Here is a 15,650-nt window from a genome sequence, read left to right as displayed (position 1 = left end):
AAACAAAACACAAACAAACATTAAAAATGAAAATAAAGATAGGTGCTAGAAAGATGGTGTAGAAGTTAAGAACACTTGTTGCCCTTGTAGAAGACCCAGTTCAGTTCCCAGCACCCACATGGTGGCTCACAACCATCCATAACTGCAGTTAAAGTTTCAGGGGATCTGATGCCAGCTTCTGACCTCCATGGGCATCAGGCTTGCACATGGTACACATACTTACATGCAGGCAAAATATTCATATATATGTAAATAAATCTTAAAAACTTTTAAGATAATTAAAAAATTTTCATGTGCACTTACTCTCTAAGCTAGCAACCTCATTTCTAGGAATTTTCCTTGATGAAGGCACAGTTATTGAATATGGTAGTATTCATAATAACAAAACATCAAAGTAAGTGTTCTTCCTAGGAGTTAATTGTAATGAGTGCATACTTATACCATGGAGCATCCACATGATGCTTTGCACCTCAGAGACATAAATATGAAGCAAAGATTTCTACATACTCTATGTATCACAATAGACTGAGTTTTAGGGTACCTTACTATGTAAAAAAAAAAAAACATGTAGAACAACAATAGACATTATCTTTTATATAACAAAAATAGATCAAAATACATAAAATTCTTGGTATATAGCCCCCCCAAAACAAAAGTGTTCAAGCTAAACTTGTACACAAGTTTTTGGACAATAAACAAAAAGATGGAAACAACACTAGTCAACTAATGAAAAGATAAAATATAATACATATATATATAATCACATAATAGTATGTTATTTATTCATAAAAAGAAATAAAGTACTAGCGCATGCTGCAACATGAATAAAATAAACATTATGGTAAGTCAAAGGCAGACCCAAAAGATCAATGATTCCATTTATATGAAACGTCCTAATAGAATAAGCAAATCCAGAGACATAAAGTAGATCAATGGCTGCCAAGCACTGAAGGAATATTGGGGATAACTGCTTACTGAGTATTGGGCTTGCATCTGGAAAAAAGTAAAGCTATTCTGGAATCAGATAGTGGAAATGGCTGCACACATTTCAAATTTACTAAAATTCATGAACAATAAAACATTTTAATAACGTATTTCTCATATGCCTGGACTGTGAAAACTGTAGGACATTTGTGAAAACTTTAAGGCAAGAGAATTACATGAAGGTCTTTAGATTTTCATTGACATCAATGTTTATATCTCAGTAAACAAAACTCAAGCTTTAAGACTGAGTACAGAGAGGTCAACAGAGGTTGAAACAAACAAGAAAGGCTTCATGAGAAAGTCTTAATCTCACCATTGTAGGTTTAGTAGGATTTATACAGAAATACAGGAAGAAAAGAATATAAGTAGCCAGGCAGTGGTGGCGCATGCCTTTAATCCCAGCACTCAGGAAGCAGAGGCAGGCAGATCTCTGTGAGTTCAAGGCCAGCCTGGTCTACAGAGCTAGTCCCACGACAGCTAAGGTTGTTACACAGAGAAATCCTGTCTCGAAAACCAAAAAATAAAAAGAAGGGGGGATGGGGGGGACAGAGAGGAAGAGGGAGGAGGGGAGGAGAGTAAATATTGATGTGGAATTCTTTAGTTCTCTCATTGATTTCTTTTCACTGGGATGCAGTTGATATATTTTTCTACCTCTATGGTATGCAGCCAATCTATGATGAGGTGTTTTCAAATACAGTTGACCTTTTACTTCTAGCCAAAATTCTGTAACGTTCCTTTACATTTTAAAGTAAATTGTTAGATTCTATTTCTCTAAGCTCCTATGATCTTACCAGGCTTCTGGCAAAGGATACTGCAACAGCAAAGAGCTGTGGGCATGTGATGGTACAAAACATGAAGTAAAATTTTCTAAGACTTATTTTTTAGAATGTCAAAACTTCTCTTCACTAGTATCTAAGCAAGAAGAAAGAATACTGTAATCATGGAAACACAATGATGGCTCCTTCACTCAAGAAATACTGCATACTTTCTTCATACTGGCTACTATGTAGGTCCTTTCTCTGAGATGCTTCCTGTCCATTCCAACTTCCTACTACACAGCTGGCAAAATTAAAATACAGACAGATGATAGGATCAGGTCAAAATGATACAATTAAAAACACTGCCATAAACTCAAGTATAGCCTATACACCTCATTGGCAATAAGTGCTTCCACCCATTCCCCAGATCTGAATATAATTCCCCACTTAAATGGAGTCAACATTCTAGGGAGAAACATCCAATTCCAGGGTTAGGACAGAAGTGTACAAGATAAGAACTGAAACATCTTTGCCCTAAGCTGGGGAATGTTCAAAGACTGGTAGGAGCCTATCAAAAGGTTGATTAAAAGGACTCCACCAAACAAATGTGAGCCTCAAAAGGAAAAATGAGAGGCTGGGGAAATGGCTTTATAAGTACGCTTGGCTATGAAAGCAAGATGACCCGAGTTCAAATATCTAGCACCCTAATAATAACCAGGTGTGGCCTTGCTATTAAACCAATAATTGAAAACTAAAATAGGAAAGAGGATCACCAATAGCTAATCAAAGCATTTGGTGAAGTTTTTCGAGGAAACAGGCTGTATACAATATACACGGCTTAAATTACCCTATATCTGCATAATTACAAAGGGAGAAAGGAAGTTTTACAAGAATCTTACTTTATCATCCTAACCAAGAAATCAAACTTATTGTCAATAATAATGGAATGAATGACATTTGATCAGTGGTAAGGTCTCCATTCCATCTATACTGTAGATGTTGCCACATTTATTCTGAAACACTTGTTTATTGTTGCCAAAATATCTAACCTGAACCTAAGCACAAAGAAGCAATCAGCAAGTTCCCAGACTTTGGAACATTCAACTAAACAACCAGCCCTTTAAATGTTTTGATGTAATGAAAAACAAAAAGAATGGGAAGAAGGGAAGTGTAGCTGTTCAACACATAGTAAGAGCAAAGTGTAAAGAGGCATTAACAACTAAAGTAGATTCTGCATCTTAAAAAAATTACAGGAGCCAAGGAGATGGCTCATCAGATGTCAGCACTTGTTGAGCAAGTCCAACACCCTGAGTTCAGTCCCTAGAACCCAGGTTTTAAAAAATCTGGGATGGGGTAGCATGCATCTATAATTCCAGCACTCCTACAGCCAAATGGGAGGCTAAGATAGGAGAGTCAGCTATACTGGGGTTCAGCTAGTCTGGAGTTCACAGCAGGGGAATCAACAAAATAAGAGATACCCTGCTTCCAAGCAAGGTGAAAAAAGAGAACCAACTCCCAAAATGTCCTCTGACCTCCACCACATGTACACTGTGGCACAGACATGCCAGTGTATGCATACGCTCCTCTCCCTCCCTCCCTTGCTCTCTCTTACACACATAATATGTCAACAAATAGTTTTAATTATAAAGCATGTTTCTGAGTTAAATAAATTTTTCCCTATAGACAACATATTAGATAATACCAAGAAAATGGTGCTATGGTTAAACAGACAAGCATCCTTACTCTGAAGAAGCCATTGCTGAAGTTCAAAAGTCTCACCACAAAAGTCTCTGCATATGTAGTTAGGAAAAGGGAAAGGAAGCAAATGTATAAAATGTTAATCCAAAATGAGGGTTACATCATTTAAAACTTCAATTAAAGCAAACTGATTCCCCAGCAAGCTCATTCAGCCTTTTGACACAGCAAAGTATTATCACCTGTATGATGTTATCATCTACTAAATTTACTGATCACCACACTATCAAGTTAACAACTACAACACATGTATCATGTTTTAAGGAAATTTACAGTTTTGTGTTGAGATGCCTCCATAACTAGTGGGTTATAAACCTTTTGTCCTACAATACAATTATTAAAGTTTAATAGTCTAAGTACATCACTTCAGTGGGAATTACAAGACATTAATTATTGTTGTATCCTATCCCTCAAAATCTGCAATTCTAAAATTACTAAAAAACTGAAAATTTTAAAATAAGTACAAGATAATGGGGACATCATATTTTTTATTTCCTGCTATAATTTTTGCTTCTTGTAATTTTTCTACCCAATTTTTTCTATACTAGAATATATTCTCAAAGGCAGACTGTATCAGAATACAAAGTCATTCCAAATTTTTGGCCATTTTTCAAATCTCAAAATGACATTTTTTTTTTTCAAAACAAAATGTAGGTACCTTTCCCAGAGGTATCAAGTGCATCATCCTCAAGGTCATCGTCAAAAATCTCTCGACCATCTTCAACATAGCCTGTACCATCTGAAAGAATAAAATTTAATATTGGAATCAAGTTTCTAAAAGTGCCCGAAAGCTGGGCATGGTGGTGCATCTCTGCAATCTCAGCACTCAGGAAGCAGAGGCAAGTGAATCTCTGTAAGTTAGAGGCCAGCCCAGTTTACAGAGCGCATTCCAGAACAGCCAGAGATACATAGAGAAACCCTGCCTCTAAAATAGAAAAAGAAAGGGGAGGGGGGAGGGAAGGAGGTAGGTAGAGTGGGAAAGAGAGAGAGAAATCAGAACCTAGAAGCTATAAGCAGGAACCAGTGAGTTTTATACAAGAACAGAAAGACCATCCTTCAAGTGCTTTCTGTGGCTCAAATTACATCTCACACCTACAACCTGCTGTATTCTTCACAGCAACTCTGGAAGATAGTTTCTTAGCTCCATACCATAGGCAGAAAACTTGTGGCTTAGGTGATATTAACTTATTTGCCCAAGACTAGACGGAAAGTGGAAAAGGCAGAACCTGAAGTGTCTTTCTTAATTCCACCAGCTATGTATGGGACTGCGTGTTGGATCCACAGATTGGTAGTTCCTCACTATTCCTTCTTTTCAGAGGAAAATGATGACTGAACCCAGTGACCCAAGTATTACCACTCAATTCTGACATGGTCATGTCCTAGGGGATTTATTTTTGGGTATGTGCCTATTATTTTCTAAAGGGTTCTTAAGTCAACTTCCTATTTTCATGTTTCCTTGCCTTCAAAAAACTAAGGAAAATCTAAACAAAAAATATGCAGCAATGCTGTGACACCATATATTGACTGCTAACCAAACTGACAGGATCCAGAAGCACCTAGTAGATAGCCTCTGGGCATGTCAACGGAAGGTTATCTATATTAAGGTTAACTAAGGTGAGCTGCACCATTCCACAGATTCTGGAGTTAAGTAGAAGAAAGCAAACAAAGCACAAAGCATTCCTCTTTCTCTACTTCCTGACTACAGATGCAATGTCACTTCTGCCACCATGCCTTCCCAAGGATGATGGACTAAAGTCTCAAACTGTGACCTAAATAAACCTTACCTTCTTTAAGTTGCCTTCATCAAGTTTTTAATCACAGAAAAGAGAAAGATAACTGATGAAAATGTCTCACATCTCCTCAGACATAGCAACTGCCCCACACGACAATCAAGAAGTAACTGACACAGTACCTAGCAGGCAATTTCCTCCCACATACCGTCATCCACAATCCAGTCATCATCCTGACGTGCCTGAACCAGTTTAGAATATTGCTCTTCATCAACTTCTTCATAAACACTTGTGAGGTCCTCAACCTGCCATTACAAAGTTTATGAAAAAGCTTCAAATGGAGTGAAAGTGTTAAACAATTTTGATTAAAAAAATAGTCAAATTAAAACTGGAATGGCAGCCTCATGGAGTAGCTACAACCAAATCATGAGTTCCGACATTCAACACCACTGCAGGGTTTTCCTTAAATAGACATCAATTAACTTAGTATTCCTTTTAGGTGGGTGTTAACATAAGATATTAAATGATTCCATTAGCATAATACACTTGTCACACCATCAATTACTCATCTATTCCATAAAAAACAAACTGAATTATAGCCAATTCTTCATTAGCTGCTTTGGGGATTGTTCACATAATTTCTAGACTACTTTTTCCTATATTTAACAAATGCCTAAGGCATAGTGCACCCATTCACCACTAACTGATAAATGACCTGCAAAGACATTAATTTTAGTAACGGTTCAATTAACTAAGTAAAATTCAAAAGAAATACCTTACTCATGCCCTCCAAAAATGAGCAAAACAAATTCACCCTACATTCTGTAGGCAAAGAAATGGTTTTTGAATGGTCTATTTGTCTTACCACTAATCCTCCCTAAATTTCAGGCCTTGAAAGTGAATAGGGACCTAAGTGGGAAGTCCAGTGAAAGCAGTGAATTCCCAAATCACACTGGTCCATGAATATGAAAGTATCAGACCACCTCCTACAGTTAAAGCAATAAATGCAGAGATGCACACCACTGCTGCAGCTACCCATGGTGACAGGCAACTGACTTGGCAGATTGAGAATATGGCAGACCTCATTTAAAATTGCCCCCTCCTGGTTGGTCCTTGGTGGTGCTTGCCTTTAATCCCAGCACTCGGGAGGCAGAGACAGGTGGATCTCTGTGAGTTCGAGGCCAGCCTGGACTACAGAGCAAGTTCCAGGACAGCCAGAGCTGTTACACAGAGAAACCCTGTCTTGGGGGAAAAAAATGCCCCCTTCTTGGGAGTCTGCCTTTTTAAAGGGGAAACATATCAAATATAAAAGAAAAGCTAAGATCTTAGGAAAAAACTTGAACACAGAGCCTTGAGAGCCTTGCAGTTAACAGCTAACTGGATTTCCACTATACAGAATAACTGCAAGATAGGGCTAAAGAGAGATAGATCAGTGCATAAGAGGATCTTGGTTCAGTTCCCAGCACCCACATGAGATGGTTTAGAACCACCTATAACTCCAGCACCAAGAGATCCAACACCTTCTTCGGGCCTCCAGGGGTCCTTGCACGTACATGTGCAAGCACAGAAGTAGACACTCACATATACATAAATATATATTTTAAAAGACACAAGGAAACTTTTTTATTCTATGTTCTGTATGTGTGTTAGTGAGGATAAAAGCCAGGGCTTTCCTCTTATTAGGCAAGTACTCCACAATGAGCCATACCCCGAGTCCAGCAGACTATCTTTAAAAACCACACTGCTACTGCCCAGCATGAACTCTTTTTAGAACTATACAATTAATAATACCATTATAAAGGGACTCAGGCACATAACACCAACATCTGAAATGTCCCAGACAACTCCTTTATAGAAATTCCTACATTAAAAAAAATGCTTTATGCTAGGCGGTGGTGGCACACGCCTTTAATCCCAGCACTCAGGAGGCAGAGGCAGGTGGATCTCTGTGAGTTCGAGACAAGCCTGGTCTACAAGAGCTAGTTCCAGGACAGCCTCCAAAGCCACAGAGAAACCCTGTCTCGAAAGGAAAAAAAAAGCTTTACTCACAAGACAGTAGTGGCACCCATCTTTAATCCTAGCACTCAGGAGGCAGAGGCAGGCAGATCTCTGTAAATTCCGAGGCCAGCCTGGTCTCCAGAGTGAGTTCCAGGACAGCCAAAGCTAAACAGAGAAACCCTGTCTCAAAAAAAAAAAAAGCTCTACTCCTGCCTCACTGTAATCCTTTTAGCAACTCTTTATGATCCCATAACTTCACTTAACTTGAATGGTGTCAAATGGCAAAATTCTTTCTATTTGCCTAATCCCCCAATACAGTACAGACCAGAGTAAATTTGAATTATCACCTAGGTGCAAATAAAGACTCTCCCACTAGGATCTCACTACCTTCCTGTGCCAAGTAACCTCACCTGAAAAGTGTTGTTAATCATACCATTTGTATGATCACTGAGATTTAATGAAGAATATACTGGTAAAAGCACTTCAAATGTGTGTTACCTCAGAAAGTACATTAGTTGCTATTATATTCCAGTATTTGTTTATCTCTTACTACCTTTGCCAGTTAAGATACTCAAGAATGTGGAAGGTGAGGCAACACAATGCTGTGCATTCTGATTTTGACCTACGGGCCATAAACAATGGTTAAAAAAAAAACAGCAAAGTGTATCCCATTCAATCTTACTAACAAGAAGAAATAAGGCCCAACTCTCCAATGCCATTCCCCTAGCAAATGAGCTTAAGAACAATTCTGAGAAAGTGCTTAGCTAGACTATTTAATATCATAAAAGTAAAAACACTTCTCATTTCCCTTAAGCAAAGGAGCATGCAGTATACAAAATAGGAGGAAAACACAAAAGCAAACCACTTTCATTTAAAAGCGCATGCAAAGCTCAATAAAACAACTTTAAAGGGTCTAGCATTCTCCATAATCTATAAATCGACCTCATGCCCACATTATGTTCACTATTATGTTGTGAGAAGCTTGAGCCAGGCCTAGTGATACAGGCCTGCAATTCTATGTACTAGGAAAACTCTAAATCATTAGTTTTACAAATTTAATGTCCATCAGTGGTGACACCCTTTAAATTCTAGCACTTGGGAAGCAGAGGCAGGTGGATCTCTGTGAGTTCAAGGCCAGCCTGGTCTACAGAGCAAGTTCCAGGACAGCCAGGACTGTTACACAGAAAAACCTATAACCCTGTCTCAAAAAAACAAAAAACAAAAAAAGGGAAAAAAATTACAAGTTCAAGACAACCACGACCCATTTAGTGAGCTCCAATCTCAAAATACAAAGTGAAAAAGGCTTGTCCAGCATGTAAATGGTCCTAGATTCCATCTCTGTCCTCCCTAACCTGAAAAAATTAAATATATTAATATTTCTAACAAGGTGAAGGTGACACAGAACTGCCTGCAGGCTGTGAATTAAATAAAAGACAGGAATAAAACATTACTTACTTCATATTTATACTTCTCACCAGCTTTAGCCTTTTTCAGTCTCTCTAAAGCTTCTTGGCGTCCTTTCTTTGATTTTTTTTCTCGACGAGCTCGAGAAGCTACAAAACTCCCTGAATCCGACACAGCTGAAAAAAAAGCCAAGTTTATGAAATGTTATAAAATTACCTGCCATATTCTCTCAAAACCAAAAGATCGTTTCTAGAATATCATAACCAAGTGAGCATTTTTATAATGCTAAATAATTCACAAAGCTCATGACCAAATATGAATATCCTACGACTCTCCAGAAATTTCCTCTAATTTACAGTTACAACAGCTGAAGCCAATTATTTTATTCACTTCTCTGTAGCTGTGATAAAATATTGACCATAAAGCCAGACACGGTTGTTGTAATTAAAAAAAAAAAAAAGCAGCTCAAGAAAGACACCATGGAACAGAGTTCAAGTGGAGGGTTTTTTTTTATTAAGGGAAAGGGATTGTAAAAGGGGAAAGGGGAGGGGAAGACCAGCCTCCAGGGACAGGAGAGAGGAAAGAGAAGTAGAGGGGGGCAAAGAGGGCAGGGAGGAAGGGAGGAAGGAAGGGAGAGAGAGTAAGAGAAACAGAGACCAGGAGAAAAAGAGAGAGGAATGGGAGGTGGGCAGGACCTATAAAAGGGGAACATATTGAATAGACACAGGTGGTAGTCTTAGTGGCAGCAGCTGAGGGTGTATCCTGTCAGAACTCCAAATGTAGGCCAGTGCAAATGCCTAAATACTAACAATGGTGGCACACTCCTTTGATTCCAGCACAAGTAGATCTGTTGAGTCCAAGGCCAGCTGGTCTACATAGTGAGTCCCAGGATAGCCAAAGCTACACAGTGAGACCCTGTTTCAAAAACCAAAATAATAATAGTAGTAATAGTAATAATAATAAAACCACTAAATACAAGCGACTTCAGGAAAGACTTTTTTATATTATTTCATGTTAAGTCAAGGAAGAAACCTTGAGTCGAGAACAGAAGAAAAAAAAAAAAACACTGACGGAATGCTGCTTACTGATTTCCTCTCAAAACCACAATCAACTAATTACCTTCCTTACATCTCCCAGGACCACCTACTCAGGGCTGGCACCTCCCAGAGTGGACTGGGCTCTCCCACAGTAATCATCAATCAAGAAAATGCCTCCATGAAATTGCCTACAGGTCAATCTGATGAAACAATGTTAAGTAGCATATACCCTAATGGAGGGATACAGAAAGCACCTGGAATGTCAGAGAAACAGACTAGATATAGGAATGTCAAAAGAGGGCTCAGAGATTATGACCACACAAGACTGTCGAAAAAATTCACATTGATTTAAATGTCCTTTGTAAAATTACTGAAATACCAGAAGACCTTGGTGTTTACTCATTCAATTTTTGACCATCTATGGTTTGGATCATCACAAAGTGATCAATACATTCTCTCTCTCTCTCTCTCTCTCTCTCTCTCTCTCTCTCTCTCTCTCTCTCTTTCTCTCTCTCTCTCTTTCCTACACACACACACACACACACACACACAGAATTAAGACTTTTATACACATCATGAATGGTCAAATCAACAGTGCTTCCTGGCAGCTATGAGTTTAGATTCAGCATGACTGCCACATACGTCTGTCTGTGAAATTGTTTTATTTTGATACTGATTGATTTACTAAAAGGAGTAATTATAGAAAAAGGAGACATTGATAAGAGGCAGCCTAAAAACCCCCATGCTGGAACATTTATGACATCAAGATGTATGACTAAGTGTCTGACTGAATCAGAAAATAAGATCTAAAGATCATGTACCCAATGTTGGCAATAAACTATGGAAAACTGTATCTTAAAGGTAAAGTGTAATTAGAGATCTTGTTTTCTCCCTAGCTTTCTGGAAATGGAATCTTTATAGCATCTCAGTTTGACATTCACATTTGACTTTTAAGTATATTTTCAGAAAGGCATTAAATGAAAATTAAAGAATGTAGATACTTGATGACAGTCACAAAATCTTGTGTCATTGAAATGATTTAAAAAATCCAGAGTAGGCCTACGTGAAAAAGATTCAGATATTATTGGGCATAGTCATTAAGAATGAATTCAGTGTATTCAATTCAAGCCAGGTGGTGGTGGGGCACGCCTTTAATCCCAGCACTCCGAGAGGCAGAGACAAGCGGATCTCTGAGTTCAAGACCAGTCTGGTCTACATGAGCTAGTTCCAGGATAGCCTCCAAAGCCACAGAGAAACCCTGTCTCAAAAAACCAAAAAAAGGATTGAATTCAGTGTATTCAATTCAAGAACTTGACACCCCACAAACTCTCTAGATCTTAAACAGATTTACTCCATAGGCAACACTGTACTACTACACAAAGTCTGAAATACAAATAAGACACCTTCCTTGTCCCCAAAGTTATCCCATTCAAGTAATACAAAAGTACCTAAATGGTGCCATAGAAAAAGTAAGAATGCTGCTGGGCATTGGTGTCGCACGCCTTTAATCCCAGCACTCAGGAGGCAGAGGCAGGCGGATCTCTGTGAGTTCGAGGCCAGCCTGGTCTCCAGAGCAAGTGCCAGGATAGGCTCCAAAGCTACATAGAGAAACCCTGTCTCGAAAAACCAAAAAAAAAAAGAAAAAAAAAAGTAAGAATGCTATGGAAATGGAGAGAACCATTAAGTTCAAGAAATTAAGGAAGTTTTCACAGGAAAGGTCTCCAACAAACCTAAAAACTGGAGTAGAATTTCAAGATCACAAAACAGGGTAAAAGGTGACAGAAACAGAGGAAGAGACCTGAACCAAATTACAAAGAGAAGAAAATGAAAAGTAATTCCAGAAACTGAGAGTAAGCCAGTGTGGAAGCCAAGTTCCTTGCTTTTAAGAATACACAGCAAGTAGGAAAATTAGAACCTAGATTCTGGACATTATGGAACAGATGGCCCAGTTCTGCCATTTTTAATGGGTGACACAAGCCAGTTAAGTGGTGAATAGCTATCTTGTTTTATTTCATTTCACTTTTTTTCCTGAGACAGGGTCTCGCTAGGTAATCAGGCTATAGGTATGTGCCTCAATGACAGGCACACCTTGTTAAGCTGTCTAATATCTGAAACTGGAAATTCTCTCCTTATGTCTTAATGGTTCACCGGGCCTTTGACCTGCTACAGTGGGTGCTACTACAAGTGGGTGTTCTTTCCCAGATGTCCTGTATGTAGCTAGGCTATGAACACATGAAATAGTCTCTACCAATGACAAACAGGGGCTCAGATTTTAAATTCGAGGCTAATGTCCCAAATAGCAACTACTACAGAACTGAAAATGTGAGACCACTATATCTCAAGGTATAAATTTCAACATCTGTGTATCTTTCCATAGTTGGCAATGACCTCATCTCTGGCCCAGTTTTGTGGCACAATGGTAATCACTAAGCAGCCCCTGGACTGGCTTTCCAGTACTACAGGATCACTGCAAACAACATAGTATTCTAATAAAATTCTTTCATTTAAAGCAGCTAGAGTTGGTTCTAGTAGTTGTAGTGGTTCTTGAATGGCTTTTTTGATCATTAAACTCCCAATCTCTTTTCATACACAGTGAGAGCTATGTATACACCTTTTAAGGCCCTTTCACACTGATGAAAGGGAAAAACACATCTGCCCCATAAAGCTATAAGAATTAAATAAGACTAGCTATCTTATTTTGTACTTAGCAATACAGGAGTAATTCAGTGTGCGTGTGTGAGCGTGTGTCTGTATGTCTGTGTATGTGTGTGGTTTTATGATAATCAAATACATATACACATACATACACTTCACACACATCTAGCCAACACTTTGGTCTAGCTTCAGAAAGCAAAAATAAAGCAAGCAATTTCCTCAGGGAAGACTCAATGTGGCACTACATGTGACTGTTTACTTTCTCCACTCCATAAAGGCAGAAGCCATATCTATTCTACCCACCATGCTAATGCCAGAGCCTGGCAGAATGCCTATGCCTAGTACCTACATAATAAATATTTGCTGAACAAACCAATATACCAGTTTTTTAATCATTAAAGCCCCCAATGGCTTTCTATGTACAACAACAGCTAATTACACATCCTGCTACTTTTTGCTGCCACTGTCCAGGTGTTCCACCTTCCAACACAAAAAAAGCCTGTGTTTTTTTTTCCTTAAAAAAAGTCTCTAATGCTTCACATAAGCAAGTTAGTAAAAAAGAATAACAATGGGGGGATTACAAAGATTCAAAGATAGTTTTCAAGTCACCACTTGGAGTACTTCCACCCTCCCCCAAAAGCAGGCAGAGACAGTAACCTGCAGCAGTCTTTCACATAACAATCTTTTTGGTCTGCTCTAAAGGAAAAATTCCAGTCACAAGTCCCCAGCAAATACTTAATCAACACCATGACTTAAGAGGGGTCTCAAGATTGCACAGTATCCTCCAAAAGAGTGATTTCTTGATGTTCACAGATGGAGTACAGTTTTTTAGGGTGAAGAAAGGGCTTAGAGGCAAATCACTGATAGGGGGCTGCAGACTGTTCATGTACTCACTTCCTACATTCCATTTGTAATCCAGGGTAGTCAGCTCTCCAAAATAATTTGTCTTCAAAAGAAGAGAAAGGCTAAGACAATTTGAAACCTGTGATTTAAAACTAGCTGAATGCAAAGGAAACTGATTAGGAAGCAAGATCTCATTAATGGCGATGCACACTGAGTGACGGGGAATGTGATGCTAGGCTAAGAGGTATCTGATTTTAAGTTAGAACTGAAGTTAAGTCACACTCCAGTTGAACACTGCTTAAAATCAGAAATCAGACAAGGCCATCTGCATTTTTGAATTCTACTTCGGGAAATAACTTCAGGCAATAAATTACTACTCACAAACCGCCTGATATACAGGGCATCCAAAATGCTACTCAACTGATAATTTTTTGTTATAAACTTCGCCCAAAATGACTAGACCTGAATACTATTTCTATGCAGCACTCGAATTCCCCCGTACAATCTGAAAGAAAATCTTCACATATAAAGACAAAACGCATTTGTATCTGGTGACATCTCTTGCAGCTCTCTCCTCAATAATAATGCTAACAATTTTCCTGGGACTCCCTAGAAACGGAAGCACACGCTTGCTCTATCCCGACCCACAAACCACCTGAGAAGGGAGCAGCGAAACAGTTCCAGTCAGGAGAGAGTAAACGCTGTCCAGACAGGTTGCCATGAAGTTGTAACCGGCACGTGTGTGCGACTCATCAAAGGAAATGAAAATAGCCAACGAGTGTGGAGCCTGTCACAAGAGAAGGAAACCTGCCAAACAAAAATCCCTTCAGCCTCTGACCCCTTAAGGAAGCCCCGTCCCACATCCCTAGGGTCTCCGCCCAGAAAGATTAAGGTCACCCGCCAAACAGACCGGAGGGGCGGTCCGAGAGCACGCCACGTTCTGAAGAATTAAAAACAGAGACCCTCCGCTCCCCTCAATTACGTCGCGACCCCTACATTCCCCAACCAGGTACCCGGTGCATGGGCTTGTCGCTCACCGCTTGTGCCCAGTTCGCAGTCGTCGCCGTGGACTGGCGCCATGGTCAGATAGTACCCCGATTCCGCGCCAACCAGCCCGAAAGTGGCGCGGGGGCCGAGATAGGCGCCAGTACCAAAGCCAATCAGCGGCTCGGAAGGCTGTGGACTTCCGCCCGGAAGGCCACTGACGTGCAGTGCCATGCCCCGCCCCGCCCCTGGCCTTCCCGCGGCAGCGCTCTTGGCGCCCTGTGATGACCCCCGAGGGAATAGCGGGAACCTCAGCGAGGCCTGAGGGGAACTGGAGAAGAAAGCGGTCGGGCGCTGAAAAGAAACCGCCTAAAGGCACTGCGCAGGCGCACTCCCGCTATTAAAAAACCTGAAGGATTCGTGGGAAACGGAATTCTCTGGTCATCAGAGATGATTTTCAGGGAAAAGAGATGCGGGCGGGCATAAAAGGAAGGGACTGTCTGTGCCTTTCGATCGCTGCGCTGTCTGTCTCTGCCCTCCCTGCTCCCCACCCCAAAAGAGACTTCCTCACCATATGCATTCTGATTTTTGCCTGGTCTCGTCTCTCTCCAACTGTGATTATCCACAAAAATGCATGTCACAACCTTAAAGTCTGAAGTGGCAGCCTTCAAACGCAGCAATCTGACTTCATGAGTCCTGATGTAATGCACTTGAAAAAGTGATAAAATGACTTATGTGGTTTGTGTTTGTTTGGGTAGTTGCTTATTATTTCTTTTAAGAAACAGTTGTTGACAAAAAATACAACTCTCTCCTCAAAGGAAAAAAAAAGTTATTGGTAAACTTCACTCTTGGGAGGCTGAGACAAGAGCATGGTAACTTTGAACCCCAAAATGGACTACTCAGTTTGAGGCCAGCATGGACTAGAGGAAGACCATGCCTCAAAAAAGAAAGAGAGATGGATAGAGGGAAAGAGAAGCAAAGAGAAAGAAGAGGGAAGGTTTAATGGTCGAACATCAAAAAGTTAAAATAATTGAGACAGGAGGAGGCAAACTATCAGCCTACAAACCAAAAATGTTTCTGTCCCAGCAATGCTACAGCATAAACATGTCTCATTGGCCATTTCCACGGGAATTTTTATTTTTGGAGCTGGTGGTGTGCCATGCACACACAGTTGAGCAGTAAACAGAACAACTGCAAATTCCAGTGTCCAGGACACATGCAGAAATAGCCAAGATGCCCTTTACCAAAAAGCTCAAAGGTATGAATTTACCAGAGATTTCATCTTAAGAGTCTTGCTTTGTCCCTGCCCACTCCAGCTGAGTTCTCCTAGACAGTCTGTGAGCTATTTGATATTCTCTCAGAAACTATCTTTTCTTCCTTGTTATCACCATAGCCTGCCTGCCCTCCCTCCTTCCTTCTTTCCATTGAAAATCAGTTTCTGCTGCTATTTCTAATATCCCTACTGACACATCATTGTGAATTTGGGCTTTATGCTTACTTCA

The 15,650-nt window shown here is 39.9% G+C and overlaps 1 protein-coding gene across 4 annotated transcripts in view; it reads right to left on the bottom strand.

Moving 5' to 3' along the window:
- Pola1 (DNA polymerase alpha 1, catalytic subunit) overlaps positions 1-14,359 on the bottom strand; it is a 309,461-nt gene extending 295,102 nt beyond the window's left edge. For 3 of the 4 annotated variants that reach the window (XM_035450313.1, XM_035450314.1, XM_035450315.1), the window contains exons 1-4: positions 14,178-14,259; positions 8,681-8,805; positions 5,436-5,532; positions 4,156-4,236 (exon numbers count right to left, since the gene is read on the bottom strand). In XM_035450313.1, coding sequence (XP_035306204.1) covers positions 4,156-4,236; positions 5,436-5,532; positions 8,681-8,805; positions 14,178-14,244 — 370 coding nt within the window. In that variant the 5' untranslated portion in view covers positions 14,245-14,259. Of the gene's footprint in view, positions 1-4,155; positions 4,237-5,435; positions 5,533-8,680; positions 8,806-14,177 lie in introns of all 4 variants that reach the window. The other variant, XM_027431877.2, reaches the window with a different exon arrangement.
- Between the last annotated feature and the right edge of the window lie 1,291 nt (positions 14,360-15,650).

This window comes from Cricetulus griseus, chromosome X (assembly GCF_003668045.3).
Source record: "Cricetulus griseus strain 17A/GY chromosome X, alternate assembly CriGri-PICRH-1.0, whole genome shotgun sequence".
Classification (NCBI taxonomy): domain Eukaryota; kingdom Metazoa; phylum Chordata; class Mammalia; order Rodentia; family Cricetidae; genus Cricetulus; species Cricetulus griseus.
Note: the sequence above shows the minus strand (reverse complement) of the source record. Positions and strands in the feature narration are given on the sequence as shown.